Source organism: Chelonoidis abingdonii, chromosome 2 (assembly GCF_003597395.2).
Source record: "Chelonoidis abingdonii isolate Lonesome George chromosome 2, CheloAbing_2.0, whole genome shotgun sequence".
In the NCBI taxonomy this organism is placed as follows: domain Eukaryota; kingdom Metazoa; phylum Chordata; order Testudines; family Testudinidae; genus Chelonoidis; species Chelonoidis abingdonii.
The window spans coordinates 251,943,906-251,961,269 of record NC_133770.1 but is presented as its reverse complement, the minus strand read 5'-3'; the positions used below and the strand labels follow the sequence as shown (position 1 = coordinate 251,961,269).

General features: G+C 43.6%; 1 protein-coding gene across 1 annotated transcript; it reads left to right on the top strand.

The window, feature by feature from the left end:
• Window positions 1-7,191: 7,191 nt before the first annotated feature.
• On the top strand, window positions 7,192-12,850 carry SLC7A13 (solute carrier family 7 member 13). Its single transcript, XM_032768370.1, has 4 exons — window positions 7,192-7,918; window positions 9,987-10,118; window positions 11,946-12,310; window positions 12,605-12,850. Exons 1-4 carry the CDS (start codon window positions 7,192-7,194, stop codon window positions 12,848-12,850), a joined length of 1,470 nt encoding a protein of 489 aa, XP_032624261.1.
• Window positions 12,851-17,364: the final 4,514 nt, after the last annotated feature.

The window sequence follows — 17,364 nt, the reverse complement described above, 5'->3', positions numbered from 1 at the left end:
GGGTATTGGGAGCAGAACCAAAGGCAAGCAGCTTGTCTGAGCTCCCACCACAAAGGGTCCGAGATGACTGGGAAGGATGTCCAGGGTTGACAGTCATTTCTAAAGAGCACGAGATCATCAGGAGAGATGAAGAGACTGAGAATGAAGTCAGATGAGAGGAAGATCACTTAACTTGCAAATGGGGATGTAGGTTCTGCCACGCAAGGCCTAGGGTGTCTAGAGCAAATGCGGCCTGCACTTGTGCAATTTTGAGGAGATTATTCAACTGGAAAACGTCATTTTGTTTGGTAATTTGTTCTTTTGTCTGAGAGTGTGAGAGAAAAAGACAGGAATGGAGTGTCAGAGTGAGTATCCGAGATGTATATACCTCACAATGCGTTAGGGTTTCAGCTGTCGTTTCAGGCAATTCAGACAAGAGAGCAGAATTGTATCGCCACAAGATCTATAAAGTGAACCATATTGATGAGTGATTTGCATGATATTCACATGGGACCCGGATCTTGCGACTCAGAGACGTTCAGAGAAGTAGTCCATTGTGAGCCGAGGAGTGCAGCTAAGCTGCTGTGTCACTTCTGGATCAGATGGCGCGAGCTTATATTTGAAGTGTAGGAGCCGTTGATTGACCACTAATTATCAATGTGACACTGTGCATTGCAATCACCTCTGTGGAGCGCTGACGACAAATACAAGTGTAGAAGCCGGATGAAGCGACTAGCAGACTAAGAGCCTTCCACAACTTTCTACTTCAGTGGAAAGAGCTGCCCAGAGCTACCCGTCTGCTTTTGATTTTCCTTTATTCCTTACCGCACAGTGTCTAGGTAAAATATTTTCCCTGCTGACAATGGCTACAATCTTCAATTTCGATTAGACTCTTCTTTGTATGCACACTTCCAACCTTTGTGATTGTTATCTCCTGTATGTATACTTACGAGTCTCCTGTCTGTGTTTCCATTTCTGTGCATCCGAAGCAGGTGAAAGCTGTAGCTCACACATGCTGAAATAAATTGTTAGTCTCTAAGGTGCCACAATACTTCTTGTTCTTTTTTCGAAGTCTGTGGGGTTTTTTGTTTGTTTTCTCCCCCTCTCAAACTTTAAAACACTGTTTGAAATTTCTTGTTGTTTGATTTTAAATATTCTCCTGTGATAACTACAACCATACGCGTGTGTTCTGTTTAATTGCCTTACTGGAAAGTAACTAGTCTTTAACAGAAGCACAGTGCTGCCAATTCTCATGATAATTATGTTGTTTCACTTAAAAGTCCCCAGGCTACCTGGAGTTAAAGTGAATATAATGATGATTTTCAGCCTTATATCTTAGAAGAAAAAATTGTAAAGTTTCTAGTCCTTTGTGACTAGCCGAGAATATAGCTGTCCCAGTGACCTTAAGGACTCAAAAAAAGACAGAGGCAAATAAAAAAGAACCACTCAAATACTATTATGTTACATATAATGTCCAGGATTTTTAGGTGTGAGTCTGATTCTTGAATATATATAATTTTTTTTTTTGAAATAGTCTAGGGGCCTGGCCACTCGCTATGAGAGTGACTTGAAAGTGTAGTTTCACTCCATTAATTTGTAGTAGGAGGTCACCCAACCCAGAGCCCCAGGCAGGTGCAGTATAAACTCAAGGGGCTCTTGCCCTAGTAGGATGTTTCCAAGTAAATGATCGACTCGAGCTTTGTTGAACGTAATGGCAGAAAAAGTGAGTCATCTAGGCTATTTGGTAGCAGTGTTCTTCAATTGTATAGTATTCATATACATGGTGAGGTAGAAGGTAATGGAAGCTTTATTTAAACCAACCAACTTGTTCTCCTTGAAGATGAATCTGATACAAGATGTCAGAACAAGTTATTATAAATCTGAATGGGCTGCCTCTGCGAGTGCGGGGCCCTTGCTGGCTCGAGGCAGCTGTCCTTCTCTTCTTCCCCAGCGTTGCACATTCAATGCCTGGGACTCGCGCGCAGGGAGCCACCCTTGGCTTCAGCTCTGTCCCCCAGAGGCACAATTTCGCATGCAGCAGCTGTGCCACTGGAGCTCCGGGCCCAATACCTGAGAGGCAATCCTCCTGAAGCTGCTGGAACCATCCTGTGCACTGGCGTCCTCGGGTGCACAGAAGAGGCTGATTCCCAGAAGTGCGTCGCAGGAAGGGATCACACAGCAAGCTCAGAGCAGAAACCTGAAGCTCGCCGACGAGTCCGTGCTGCTGCTCGGTTGGGAACGATGGGTTTGGGGGCCGCAGTGTGCGAAGCACCCAGTCTCCCTCTGCTTCCAGGCACCAATTTTATAGCCCCTGGGCCGGTTTGGCAGTTCAGACAGAGCATCACCCCAGCCTGCTGTGGCACAAACACAATCAGAGGCGCCGCTTGTGCGGAGCCGGTGCCCCTCCATGCAGAGTGAAAAAGGGGGGGCGGGGGGGACGGGGGCAGCAGATACTTGGCAGCACAGAATGCTCAGGCGCAGATCCCTGGAGATGGGTCTGCAAGCCCTTGCTCCAAACTACGAACAAAGCCACATGAGAGAGTCCCCCAGGTCGCGCACTGACATACACTGACTAGGGCTGAATACACTGGAACATGCGCCACCTGCACGCCACAAGAGTAGTGACTAGCTCCATCCAGACATAGGGCCCAGTGGCGCCGGGCTCATAATATCCTGGGAGCCTCTGCTCTTGGGCAAACACGTGTGGGTGCCGGAGAGCTTCAAGAACTTCAGGCGCATGGGCAACAAACGTGGGCCTCTGAGTGATGGCAATGTCCCTCTGGAGCCATTACCTGTACCGAGCTGACCTAGGCTATATACATATCGCTAGGTAACAGACCCGGTAACGAGGGTCTCCTACTGGCCAGTCCAGGTTCATCTGCACCGTACGTGCAGGGTGACGCAGATGTCCTGATATGATGGGCCTTTATGCCGTTGGTTTGTTGGCAGTGTTTAGGGGCTTGTTCTATATAAGCCAGTACACCGCCCCTCCCATCAAAAAAAAAGTGTGGTCCACGCGCGGAAGTCAAGGTATCAGGGGGCTACAGCAGGGCCCATTTTTAGTGCATTAAAGTTAAATAGCAGCTGAACCTAACCCCCCCTCTGATCATGGTGCCTCGGGGGTCAGCCCACCATAAGCCACCCAGTTTGGGGATGCAGCCACCACTCCCACACAAACCTAATCCCACAGGAGAGCCCATGGTAGCTGGACCCGACTCATAATAGACCATCTGAGGACAAGCAGGGCTGAGTCCACACTGGCGAGGTGGCCAAAGCTGTGGCCGTGCCCAGTCGCACATGCCGGTGGGCATGGGCTGGTGGCAAGGAAAACACCCTCGTGGTGACGGTGCTCTCAGCAAGCATCCTGAGTCGCAAGCGTTGCAGCCTGGAGAAGGTGGCAGGCCCGGCGGGAGGCAGCAAACTTATCTGGCCGGGGGCTACTGAAGCAGCTGGGCAGGGACAGGAAGAAGGTGGGGACTCAGACAGGGAGCTGGGCCGAGGAGTGAAGGCTGGCGGACAGCTCCAGGGCACTGCGATGCTCTTAAATAGAATGAAATGCAACCGTAATGCCTGGGTGCCTGCGTGTCCCTGCGTGGCCACAACAATTGGCCAGCAGCAAAGCACCCCGAGCAAGTGCCAGAGTCGATAGTCCACGTACAAACCCACGCGAAGTGGCAAAGGAGCGCACAGCTCGGAAAGACTGCAAGAGCCAACACCCAGGTCCCCATCAGCCAATGCGGCATCCATGGGAACCCGTTTGTGGCCTGCACGCCAGAGGTCGAATGGGAAACAGGCAAAGTCCTCGGTGCTTGGAGGCAGTTCTGTTCTTCTGCGTGGTGATCATTGCCTCTGTCTGCCAACAACAAGACCAAGCGCCGCACTTTCCCGTCCACCCTACATGTGTGCACGGTCACCGACTGTCAGGGCGGATCGTGTTGCCCCCTCTAATCGCTCTGTCCGCATCACTTTATCAACACGCTTGCCGGTCTCAGGACATGTGGGCGTATGGAGTATGTGTGCCGGGAGAGATCGGGAGTCACAGCCAGTTCGCTGACCCAGAGTTGACAAGCATAAGGCAAGCGGGTGGGGTTGGCGAGGGCGCTGTGGAAAGAGCTGACACGGAGCAGGCTGGCCCCTAGGTGGCAGGAGGGCCATCCTCCTGCACCTCGTCACCACTAAGCCAGCGGGCCACGGTAAGCACAGGCCACGGTCTAAGTTCAAACTGGTAAGGGCATTCACTTGACTCTCAAGCCTTTTACACTTCCGAGACTGCGTTTTCACAGCAGCAGAAGTTACACTTAGCTCGATCAAATCACCCGCACCTCCCCCAATAGGAAGAACACATCTGCTGCATTGGGCGGTCCCCCCTGACGCGCGGCCGGGATTCCACCAGGGGCACTCATATAGCAGCAGACATACAGAAGAGGAAGAGAATACCCAATCATTTCATTCCATTTACTCGGCATAGAACGGTACAAAGGACGACTGCCATCTCTGGCTACTCATGCAAAAGCAAGTGACTGCATGCGTGTAGCGCGGAGTACGCCTCTCTGTCCGCCATCCAGGTACACATACGGTGCGAAAAGAAAAAGCTGAACGGGCTTCCATGGTGCCGTGCTCTGGCGTGTCGCCAGCTGCACTCCAGCGAAAAACGCGCGACAGGAATTGATCACATGACTTTTCCCGAGGAAGGAGACTGATGACATTTACACAGAACCACCCGCGACAATAAATTCAACCCCGATTCCATAATGGCGGGGAGAACTGCGCGAACTAGAAGCACGGAAGAGCTACCCACAATGCAACGCTTCAGAAATCGACGTTAGCCTCGGACCATGGACGCACAACGCCGAATTACTGTGCCTAGTGTGGCTGCATGAAATCGAATTTATAATATCAGTTTTATAAAACCGATTTTAGCTAATTCGATATTATCCCGTAGTGTAGACGTGGCCTAAATTAAAGGTATTAAGCTACAGTGAACTAAGGCCCCTTTAAAATGAAAGCACAGGGGTTTAACATGCTTTAAGCTGTGAGTCTTTCTCAGCTTCCATTACAGAAAAAAACATAAAAAGTTTATATGATCCAGACAGAAAACTCTAGGTTATGACTGTCTTATCATCATTCTCATTCCCCCTTCTAGGATAATGCCTATATATGGAGACCAGATTGTCCTGTTGTCACAGTGTCTTTCAGCTGTTAGTCTTAGGTCTTGTTTTCAAGAACAGCTATACCACAAGCCATCCTAGTATAGACACAGCCTATAGTAGGGGAATCTTGAGTAGGAGAAAGTAGATTATATTCTCTCTGTATTTGGCACTGGTAAGACTGCTGCTGGAATACCGTGTACAGTTTTGATGTCCATAATTCAAGAAGGATGTTGATACTTTGAAGAGAATTCAGAGAAGAGCCACAAGAATGATGAAAGGATTGGAAAATATGTCTTCTAGTGTAAGACTCAAGGAGCTCAATCTATTCAGTCTAAAAAAGAGAGGGTTAACTGGTGACTCGATCACAGTCTGTAAGTATCTACATGGGCAACAAATAATTGCTAATTGCCTCCTCAATCTAGTAGATCCAATGGCTGGAAATTAAAGTTAGACAATTCAGACTGGAAACAAGCCATAATTTCTTAGCAGTCAGGGTGATTAACAATTGGAACAACTTATTAAGGGTTGCAGTGGATCCTCCACCACTGGCAATTTTTAAATCAAGATTGGATGTTATTTTCAATACATATGCTCTAGTTCAAACAGGAATTATTTCAGGGGCCTGTGTTATGCAGGAGGTCAGATTAGATGATTACAGTGGTCCCTTGGAATCTGTGTGTAACCCACACACTTCCTAGGTGTGGTGTTCTGTCCCATTTTGTGGCACTGAGACCACTTAGAGAGAGGTTAATGAGTTTGCTGTACAGCTTTAGCTAAGAGCCAACACCGACAGACCCCAGTTGTCGTCAGGGGGGACTGAATCTGGAACCGGTGGAGCTTAATGCATGAGACTCTACTGCATGAGCTAAAAGCCCTATTCAGTGTGTTTGGGAAATGTGTTTACCCCATGGGGTCTAGTCTGTCTGGGTTTAGTTGCTTTCTAAAACAAACTTCCCTCCATTAACTATCATTTTGGTGGGGCTGGCAGCGCTACCTATTATAAAGGTTGCCTGACACTTCCCACTATAAGACCCCATAACTTCGTTAAATTTAAACTGTTTGTGTTGAAATTTTCCATGCTGGGTGTCTGCCCCATGCTGAATCTTTTGGGAAAATATTACCTAAGATGTTTCAGCCATTTCTGAGAACCAGACTAGGGAATAATATGTTGTTGTGTCCATGTCAAGATATTCCGGTAATCTTTTCTTTGCTAAGCTTTTGCTCCTCCCCTGCTCTGGAGCATGGACTTAAAATTATCAGAGGAATGGCTTTTGGGTCAGGGATGTGTCTTTTTGAAATCCCCTTGAAAAATGAGCCCAAATGTAGTCAAATTATAAAAATTGAAGTTTGCACATCTTAAGTAGAGACGATGCACTAAATGAGGCAGGGGTCCTGTGGGGGAAATAAGTAAGTGATGATGTAATTAAAGACGGGTGCATATGCACAAGATGTCTGAATTAAGGTTCCACAGGTAACATTAATTCTAGCATTTCTTAGCTTTTGAGTGCTTGACTTTGCAACTGTGATACTGATTTTTAAATGTAGTTGATATGTAATAGATTTTATGAATGAAGGACAGACTTCCATATTCTGTCACAGAAACACTGTCACATTTGACGTTGGGTAATTTATTTAACCCCTCTATGTTTCAGTTTTCCCATCTGTAAAAAACAGATATTTACCTACCACACAGGGTAGTTTTAATCACTGTTAAATGTTTTGAGCTCCTTTGATGGAAGGCACTATAGAAGTAAAAAGCATTTATTGTTAATGTATTATAATGCCTGTTTCTTTTAAAAAAACTAATAATCTGTGAAGTACAGGTTATACTGACATTTGATATGAGTTGTTCTTGCAATACTTGGTTAATCATCTTCACACATTAAACATCAAAAACCCAAAGAAGACTTTGTCTTCTGAATGACTAAGCCAATATTCCTGAAGCGTTTCACTGGGGAGTAAGGTCAGGTCAACTTCATAACAACACAGCCATGGAATAAGGGAAATGAATGCTTCTGAAGCCCCTACAATCATTGACCTTATCTGAGAACAGATAGAGAAAATGGGAAAAGGAAAGCATGACTATCTCAAAGAAGAAGTGAGAGGTAATGAAAATGACAGGATGCAGCTCAAAAGAACTATAGGGTATTTTGATGGGGTAAATTTTATTATAGGCACCATAGTAGGTGCAGGGATCTTTGTGTCTCCCACAGGAGTGCTACAATACTCCTTACTTAATGTGGGTGTTGCGCTAAGCATCTGGACTGCTTGTGGAGTAATATCACTGATGGGAGCCCTCTGTTATGCAGAGCTGGGGACTGCCCTACCATTATCTGGAGGAGAATACAGTCACATAAAAAGAGCGCTTGGATCCCTACCTGCTTTCATTTTTATCTGGACGGCAATGTTTACCAAACCAGCATCAAATGCTACTCGAGCCTTGTTGTTTGCTGAATACGCTACCCAACCTTTCTATGGTGTATGCCCTGCACCGGAGCTGCTAAAGAAATGCTTGGCTTTGACAGTTCTTTGGTCTCTGGGGATTCTGAATGGCCGAAGTGTCAAAATGGCTACTTGGGTCCAAACTGTTTTCACAGTACTGAAGATGATGGCACTATCTGTAATTGGCATAGGAGGCATTGTTCTGCTGGTTAGAGGAAGAAAGGAGAATTTAGTAAGGTTTGAGAATGCATTCAGCTCAGAGATTCCTGATGCCTCACAGATTGCTGAAGCCTTTTTCCAGGGATTATATGCATATGGAGGTTGGTGGTCCCTCAATTATATGGCAGGTATATCTTGTTTTTTACATTTAATGTTATGGCCAGCATTCTTACATTCCTCAGATAATGTTATTAGAGCTTGTTTCCCAGTGAGAACAATTTAGCCTGTAAAGACATGTATATTAAAACACTGGTTGTATTCAACGTCTGTGTCTGGTTGTGTTGTAAAGGTGCATTGTCTTATTTCATGCAGCTTGTTTGCAGAATGTGCATTTACTGTCTCCAGAACCAGCTGCATATTTAAAGACTAATGTGGAAAACAAAAGGTTTAGTTTAAATCTATATGCACATAGAATGTGCAGACCTAAAACAGTGATTTTCCCCTTTCTCAATGCTATTGCAATTATTTGCAAGAGGATATGCAGAGCAGAGTGTGGATATCAAGACTGAGTGCCTTCAGCCACCCAGGGCACATACCAGAAGCCTACTAATGCACAACCTTGAACTGCTTATTTTGACAAGTGCATGAACTATTTCATTTTGCATTGCAATCAGAAACAATACTTTAACAATATCAATTTTGATTTGCATAAGAGGTAATCATTTCAATGGGGAAATAATTCTTAGTAGAGAATAAAGGAAAGAGTAAAGGAAAAGAGTAAGGAAAATGTTATAAACAACTTTTCTGTGCCCTTTCTAATATATTCACTTAAAAACATTAAAGAAGCCCTCCTAGTTTTTGGTTAGTCATTTGGTTATTCCACTTTGCATGTGATATTTAATAATATGAGCAATTATTGAAAGCTTCCATGATAGGTGTTCATGATACACTCGTGTAAATGAGGGTTTTGCAGAATCAACTGTGTACTTCAGTTTTTGTCCTTTAGTCTTTAACATTCTCTTCCAGTTTTATCCTTTCTTATGTGTCAAACATTAAACAAACTAAAAGTAACAAAAGTTAGTGGAAAGAAGAAGAACATGAAAAATGAGCGAATGTTTTAAAAAATGACAGTGTAGAAACACTTATTTCTATCTTGAGAATATACTATAGGCAAAAACCCTTTTTTCTCCCCTTTTGATAAAAAAAAAAGTTAGTAGAATTTTAATTTTTAAATCACATTCGAACATTTTTAGCATTACATAAAACTATACTTTTTAACACAATACAATGCAATTTTTTTCATACTGTACTAATTTGTTTGGATTCAATTACTACTACTGCAGTACAACATATTAGCCAACAGTTAGAAGCTGCAAATGCCGTGGACCTATATCTCAATACTTTTTAACACCGAATTCTACTCTTTTTAAACAAAGATTTCTGCCTTGTCTGCCAGGAGCCAATGAATTCCATCTGAGATAAATGCCAGACCTGTTGCTAATGAAACAAAATTGGGAGATAAAAATTAAAAGTGGGGGTTCTAGGCATCCTGCCTTTCAACAGTTTAAAATACCAAAGACAATTTTCTACATTTTAGAAGATTTTAAACAACAGAGAAGATTTGAGGATAATAAAAGATAGCTTACCCTTCTCCCATCACTGTCAATAATAGGCCACCTCCACCTTTCTTACCCAGTTTGGTTCTTTAGAGTTGCCTGCTCATAGAGTTTTTGCAACTCACTTCAGTGGGAGTGGACCCTTCTGTCCATGCCCTTTTGATAGATGAGAATGAGCTGTCTGGAGGTTTCAGTAAGTCTTTACCCTTGAAGCCTCTCTCGACACAGATGCCTAGGTGGTGGTTGTTTCAGAGATGGGATGGTGAAATTTGCACACAGAGAGCAGGTCTTCCAATAAAACAAGATTTAATAAAAATAAACAGTTGTCTCAACATGCCCAGATTTACACTTGGTTAGGGCTTGGTAAGGCTTTTCAGTTTGTTTACTTTGTGCATTGGACAGCACTTTGTATATACTGTATTTCTGACCAGCTCTATCTGTAGTTATAGGTGTCACCAAGAACCTCCACCAATTTTCATGGTTTCACAGTCAATGTTTCTCTCTCCTCTGTTACCTTATGAAACATTGCCACAAATTTACTCCTTATTTCTATCAAGTTTGTCAGGGACGCACTCTTTCGAAAGCAATATTGTGAGTATATTTGTTTTATTAAATAATTTTCTAAATTATATTTTTTCAGAAGAGATGATAAATCCTAGTAGAAATATCCCCTTGACTGTGATGACTGCACTTCCTGCAGTGACTTTGTTTTATTTACTTGTAAACATCTCGTACCTGACAGTTCTGACACCTAAGGAAATTATCTCCTCAGGTAAGGATATAAGGCTGATGAATCAAAAGGAGAGGTAATCATTACAACTATTTATCTGTGTCCACCCTGTTGGGGTCACTTGGGTCCAGCTGAATTCAGGGTTTACATATAGCAAGGCACTGGACTTCAAGTCAGGAGATGTGACTTCTGTTCTGAGTTCTAAGGGTATGTCTAGACTGTAGCTGGATGTGAACCTTCAGCCTGGGAAGACAGACTTGTGCTAGTGGGGTTCAAGCTAGCATGCTAAAAATAGCAGTACAGAAGTTGTGGCTTGGGCTCTCAAGCCTAGGGTCTTGGGTGGGCTTGAGACTCTGAGCTGCAATGTCCATACTGCTATTTTTAGTGCACTAGCTCTAGTCACTTTAGTGTGAGCCTGTCTGCACGGGCTGAGAGACTTGCTTCCAGCTATTATTTAGATATACCTTAACAGAGACTTTAAGGAAACTCCTTGGGGGCTTGTGTACACATAGAAGTTGCCACAGTTTAATTTAAATCTGTTTAGTAAAACTGGAGTTGTAGCTATGTCGGTCCCAGGATATTAGGGAGTCAAGATGGGAGAGAGAATATCTCTTATTGGACCAACTTCCGGTGGTGAGAGAGACAAGCTTTTGAGCTTACAAAGCCCTTCCTCAGTAAGAAGACTAGGCCTTTGGCTTTCTGTGCTTTAGCTCACTACCTGTAATATTAGAACTATACTCCCTACCTCACAGGTGCGTTATAAGGAAAAACTCATTCATGTTTGAGCAATGAGCCCCAAAGAAAAAGCCTACAAATAAATAAAACAAAATGGTCTTATTACAGGCCTTTTTAGGGGTTACTTTTCAGAACAAATGTCCTTGTTCTGTAGGAGGCTGTATACTAAAAGTGCCATGAAACTAGAATCTCTCATCTTCCATTGGATTATAGCTGCTATAGAAAGTCCAGGAAGAATTGTATTCTTCTCTGTGATTGTCCTTTTTCTGTTCTAATCAGCTTCTTATACTGTGTACATCACTGTAGTATCTGAGTACCTTATGCCCTTTGGTTGTTGGTCCAGTAAATAGCAGTCCCTTTGCACTAGCATGGGCAATAGTGAGTTTTCAAGAGGTGCTAGGAAGTAGTCCTTCACATTTCTTTGCAGAGTCCCGCCATGGGATAGATCAGGGGTTCTCAGCCTTTTCCTTACTAAGCCTCCCCCCACCCCCGCATGCTATAAAAACTCCATGACCCACCTGTGCCACAACAGCTGTTTTTCTGCATATAAAAGCCAGAGCCACTGTTAGGGGGTAACAAGCAGGGCACATACCTGGGGTCCAATTCCATAGGGGGCCCTGCAAAGCTAAGTGGTTCAGGCTTTGGCTTCAGCCTGAGGAGGCAGGTCTTGGAGCCCCAGGCTTCAGCACCGTGCCACATGGCTTTAGCTTTCAGCCTTGGGCCCCAGCAAGTCTAAGATTGGTCTTGCAAGGCAGACCCGTGAAACCTGCTTGCAGCTCCCCAGGGCACCACAGGCCCCTGGTTGAGAACTGCAGGGATAAAGGATTAGATGATCCGTGCACTGATTAATCGTTTGGCCTGTCCCTGCCCCCTGCATACTGCCAGACAGGAAACTCCCATTTAGTGGCATTCCATTTCGTATAGGGGGTTAACACATTTGTTCTCCCTGCTGTGCTCTGATCCCATCTCCTGCTTCTGCCTACTTGTAAATAGTGTGGTTTCACTATACAGGGCTAGGAAACCTCTGTACCCCCTAGTTCTTACTCACAAAGTGGTTGCACTGAGTTGTCATCAGTTCAGTAAGACTGTCGGGACACCATACCCACTGTCTAATGACATTTTGTTTCCTTGCAGTTGCTGTGGCAGTCACTTGGGCTGACAGAGTGATCCCCTCTGTTGCTTGGGTCATTCCTCTCTCTGTTGCTGCCTCAATATTTGGTGCCCTCAACAGCAGCATGTTTACATTAGGACGATTAAGTTATGCTGGAAGTCAGTCAGGACACTTGCCTGTTTTAATATCCATGCTTAACGTCCACTATTGGACTCCGGCACCGGCCATGATTTTTTCAACCATCATTGCATCCATTTTTATTATCCCAGCTGATCTAATTACTTTAACAAATTACTTTGGATTTTCTGTATGGCTTATGATTGGACTGACTTGTGCCAGCCTGATTGTACTCCGATACCGGGAACCTACTCTACAGCGACCATACAAGGTAAATGGAAAAAGAGTTAAAAGTTGTAACATTTTATCTTGGGTTAAGTTTAACACTGGGAAAAAATTCCTGAACATCGAGTTTGTGAATAGCAATTATAAATGTATAATTTGCAATTCATTTTTAGATTAAGCTTTGAGTTACTTTTTTTGCTGACATAACCCCAGGCAAAGGGGTGGCAGGGCAATTTATTGTGCTTGCAATATGGCAAAGAGTGCTTAGTTCTCTTACATTTAATGTATACAATGACAAATGTCTATTTTTGCTTCCTCTAACAGTTTGTTTCTTTTGCAGGTGTTTTTACCAGTTGCATTTGTGATGGTGGCAGTTTCTTTGTTCTTAGTATTGGCTCCTATAGTCTGGGCTCCCAAGATGCAGTATATCTATGCCCTTCTCTTTATGTTGGGGGGCCTTCTGGTGTACCTGCCCTTTGTACATTTTAAATTACATTTTGATTTTGTTGACAAAATTACTTGTTACTTACAGCTACTGTTGGAAGTTTCTCCTGCTGAGGTATCTGCTGAGGATAAATATGAGTGATAGCAAATGTTTAAACCCTATTCTGTATTGCTAACAGCCAATAGAAATTCTTTTTTAACTCAAGTGGTCACAGTCATGGAGTTAAGCATGTACTTAAGACTCTGATTCAGGAAAACACTTAGGCCCAGAATTTTAAAGGTATTTGGGCAATGCTGACTATCAATAAGATTTAGGTTCCTAAGTGCCTAAATCCCTTTTGAAAATAAATTTTAGGGTTTGTCTACATGATGCATTAGTTCCCACTAGAGGGATGTAAATTCTAATGTGCACTAGTGCGTTGTGCGCTAACTGGCCCATGTGGACCTGCTAGCATGCATTAAAAGTTCCCTAGTGTTTGTTAACACAGTCCCCACAGAAATTGAATTTACATCTCTCTACTGTGGGTTAATTCACAGTCTAGTCAAGCACTTAGACGCTTAAATCAGTTTGGCATAATTTGCAATGCTGAGTGCAGCAACACCTAACTACCTTAAAAATCTGAGCGTTAAGCATATGCTTACATTTAAAACTGTGAAGAGTCCCATTGGGATTAAAATTTATAATCTCAGGCAAGAAATAGTCTCTGTGGACTCCTCATAGTTTTAAACATGAGCCTAAGGGCTTTGCTAGTTTGGTGTCAGAGCATTCAGCACCTCACATGATAAAGTCCTTTATGTATAGAGAATCTCTTTCAAAGTGATAAAATCTGTAAAAGCAGAAAAAAGTGTTTGTGTTTGCCCACTGTAACAGTACCAAATCTAAACTATACTATTAACTGAATACATGTCAATATGATCATATATACATTAGGAATCCAGTGTAAAGTAAATTGTAGAGTAAATTGATGTTTTGATTATTGTTAGTATTATGTAGCTTGTATTGTGGGGCTTCTGGGTTTGAATACTTTGTAATTTTTTTTTCATCTGTGCTTGCTTGAATTGATTAAAAACTTTGAAGAACTTAACCTTCTTGCCTGACACTGTTTTTAATCCCAGAAAGAACCTACAGGGAGTGCTTGGCTGTCTTAAAACAATACATACAAATATACAAATGATATCTTATTAAATACTAGATAAGGCATAAGAGAATTGTTTGTACTCTTCAATGAATATGTTTTTGAGGTATCATACCAAGTCAAATTTCAAGGGGAAAAAAGGAACAATTTTCCATGATTATTACTTAGGATCCAAGCATAGGAGCCAATGAATTACTTTATTCTCATAAACTGGCCATGATGTACCACAGCAGGGTTTCATCAAACAGGGGTTGCCGCTTGTGTAGGGAAAGCCCCTGGCAGGCCGGGCTGGTGTGTTTACATGCCCCGTCCACAGATCTGGCTGATCGCGGCTCCCACTGTCTGCAGATCACTGCTCTGGGCCAATGGGAGCTGCTGGAAGCGGCGCAGGCCGAGGGACTTGCTGGCCACCGCTTCCAGCATCTCCCATTGGCCCGGAGCAGTGATCCGCGACCAGTGGGAGCTGCGATCGGCTGGACCTACGGACGGAGCAGGTAAACACACCAGCCTGGCCCGTCAGGGGCTTTCCCTACACAAGAGGCGACCCCTGTTTGAGAAACCCTGTACCACAGTCTCCCCTCCTGGTGCAGTGAGGTGTTTACATCATGAGAGTCCCAGGCTCAGGGTGATGCGGATGAATCATTTTGGGTGATATAGTCCAGCCGGGGAATCTTTCCCATATGGGAGCATGGGGACATGAGGACCAAAATACAATTCCCATGAGTCACTGCAGGAGGATATCCAAATCAAAATATTTCAAGTTTTGAGAGTTTTGATGACACTCCCCTCCTCAATATTTTCCAGCAAAAGCAGACCCTTCACAAAAAAAAATTTTTTTTGTCAAAAACCAAATCTTCTATTGAGAAATAGTTTTGACAGAATTTTTTTCAACTAGTGCTATGCAAAATACACACCACAGCATCTGTAAAACCCTGGTTTAACATCCAAAAAGAAGAAAAAATTCCAATAACATCATATAAGACAGCTTAAATATTAATGTAACTACTGAGAAAGCAATACGAAAAAGAGACTATTGGTCTTTGCTGAGTGGTAGCAGATTTGGGGTCCTTGTATGTCCGTTTCCCATTGGAGGAGAAATCAGTGGCACAGAATCAGGGTATTTTCTTAGTGTAGCTTGTTCATTTGCAGAATGTTCAAGTCTCCTGTTTTCTGGAACAGAGGTGTTCACAAATGACAGAGGCAATGCCTTCTTGCAGAAACCTCAGCGCAGGCACCACTGCTAATCACCAAGGAGCAGCTGCCTTGGGTTTCTGTCTCTCATGGACTTTATTGGAATCTGATTGCTTAAATACACTGTTCCTCTTTCCTGCCTCAGTTGCTTGTTTTACACCTAGAAAACTCTCCTAATCCAAGGCTCCTGACCTAGTGTGACATGGCTACAAATCCTCCTTTTGTGCAGCGCCTCTGCAACACAAGGGAACCTCAGAAAACATTTATTTGCCCATCCTGAGAGTGCTTTAAACCCACACAATCCCTATCATGACCATCTGGGTTTGATTACTGCACAGGGTTCCTTTAATTCTTTCTATGGAGAGTTTAATCCTGAGTGCTTATACATGAATGACTCATTAACATGCATAACACTAGCACCTGTTGTCACAATACTTTTCTTTCTTACACTGAAAAGTCAATGAAAGTATTCCCATAGACTAGAGAAAGAAAATTAAAATTTACTTTAATTATTCAAATTCAAGTCCCCACATTAAAGAGAAACCTGTCAGCATTTTCTGAAAGAAGCTGAGATCACCGTTTTCTTTGGGCCTCTGTCCTGATACCCGATCTCGCTACGGATGTTCACTTTTTTCAAAGAGATAAAATGTGTGCCTAGAAACTCTAGCAGATCTCATAAGAAGCACACAAACAGCCATGTTGTCCTTGTCCACCACTTTGTACAAAGACACAACTGCAGACCAGTAGGCTTCAGATGACATTGCAGAGATGTCACATCTCCTCCTGAATGCTTCAGGTCCAGCTACTCCTCTAAATGACCAGGCCCTGTAATGAGACACTTCATTATTAAGCTTTACTTCTACAGTATCATATATGTGCATGAAGATTTATATCTATATAAGAGACATGATTCTTGCCTCATAGAAATAAGTGAGCTTACTTTTCAGTTTAAGCAAAATTCCATTTACTTGGACATGACAGGTCTGGTTGGACCTACTGCTTGAAATAATTAAGGTCTCAAGATCAACCTTTCTATTAGAAGGGCTCTCACCATGTTCCTGAATAATTCAGGCGATTATGGTTCCTGGATTTTTCTTGTGTGTGTCAACATACAATAGAGCATGATAGAGTATATGATCTAAATGAGTTTTTGGTTCTTCCAGAATGGAGTGATTTGTATCTTTTAAGACAAAGTTTTTGTCTTCAATTAATTGGTTAATTAAGAGACTCAGTTCTGACACCCGTGGACCAATATAATAACAGCATATCATTTTAGTAGCTAAATCCACTGAAACAATGGGAACAAATGGGTGCTTGCAGTTTTAAAAATCAGGACATTCTTTTAGGCACCCAAATATGGATTTAGGAGTCTAAAATTCAGTATACGTTTAAAAAAAATCTTGGCCATGCTTTTTAATAGTGGCAGGAAATTTGTTGACTACATAGAAGCTAGATAATAAATTTACTCTCATTATTAAAAACTTTTCCTTTGCAATGGCTTCCATTTTTCCTTGTTATAAAAAACAAAACAAAACAGGGAGTTTGACATGCATGGTCAGAATTCTCCTCCTAATCAAACCAGTACATCCAAAGACTTCTCTGGGAGTCTTTGCTGACTCATATGGCTGTAACTAACAACTCCTTTTGTAGTGTTCCTTACTTTGTGTCAGATCACATCATCTTTTGCAAAGGAAATACTGAAGCCTGTACAGGGTCTGAATAGGGGGGAAAGGATTATTTTCAACCATATTATACATGGTTTGTAATTAGGAATATTCAGTCCATACACATTCTAGTAATAATTTGGGATTTCAGAACATATTTAAGTGAATAGATTTTGCGTGTGTGTGTGCACGCAATATACCCAGGGCCAGTGCAACCATTTAGGTGGACTAGGCGGTTGCCTAGGGCGCTGAGATTTGGGGGCGCCAAAAAGTGCCCCCCATTTTTTTTTAAAATGGTTGAGCAGCCCTGCTGCTAGGACAGAGAGGGAGTTGGTGGCAGCCGGCAGCCCAGGGTGTCCCCTGGGTCAGGGCGCTGCCGCCGCAGCCAGCAGCCCAGGAGCCCCCTGGGTCAGGGGCGCCGCTGCAGCAGCCGGCAGCCCAGGGTGTCCCCTGGGTCAGGGCACCGCCATGGCAGCCGGCAGCCCAGGAGCCCCCTGGGTCAGGGCACTGCCGTGGAAGCTGGCAGCCCAGGGTGTCCCCTGGGTCAGAGTGCCGCCATGGCAGCCGGCAGCCCAGGGTGTCCCCTGGGTCAGGGCGCCGCAGTGGCAGCTGGCAGCCCAGGAGACCCTGGGTCAGGGCGCCCCTGCGGCAGCCGGCAGCCCAGG

Excerpts from the sequence above, each read along its gene's own strand:
- SLC7A13 (XM_032768370.1), top strand. The coding sequence starts at position 7,192 with ATGGGAAAAGGAAAGCATGACTATCTCAAAGAAGAAGTGAGAGGTAAT. Across the intron at positions 7,919-9,986 it reads GTCCCTCAATTATATGGCAG|AAGAGATGATAAATCCTAGT; the intron begins GTATATCTTGTT and ends ATATTTTTTCAG. Across the intron at positions 12,311-12,604 it reads CTCTACAGCGACCATACAAG|GTGTTTTTACCAGTTGCATT; the intron begins GTAAATGGAAAA and ends TTTCTTTTGCAG.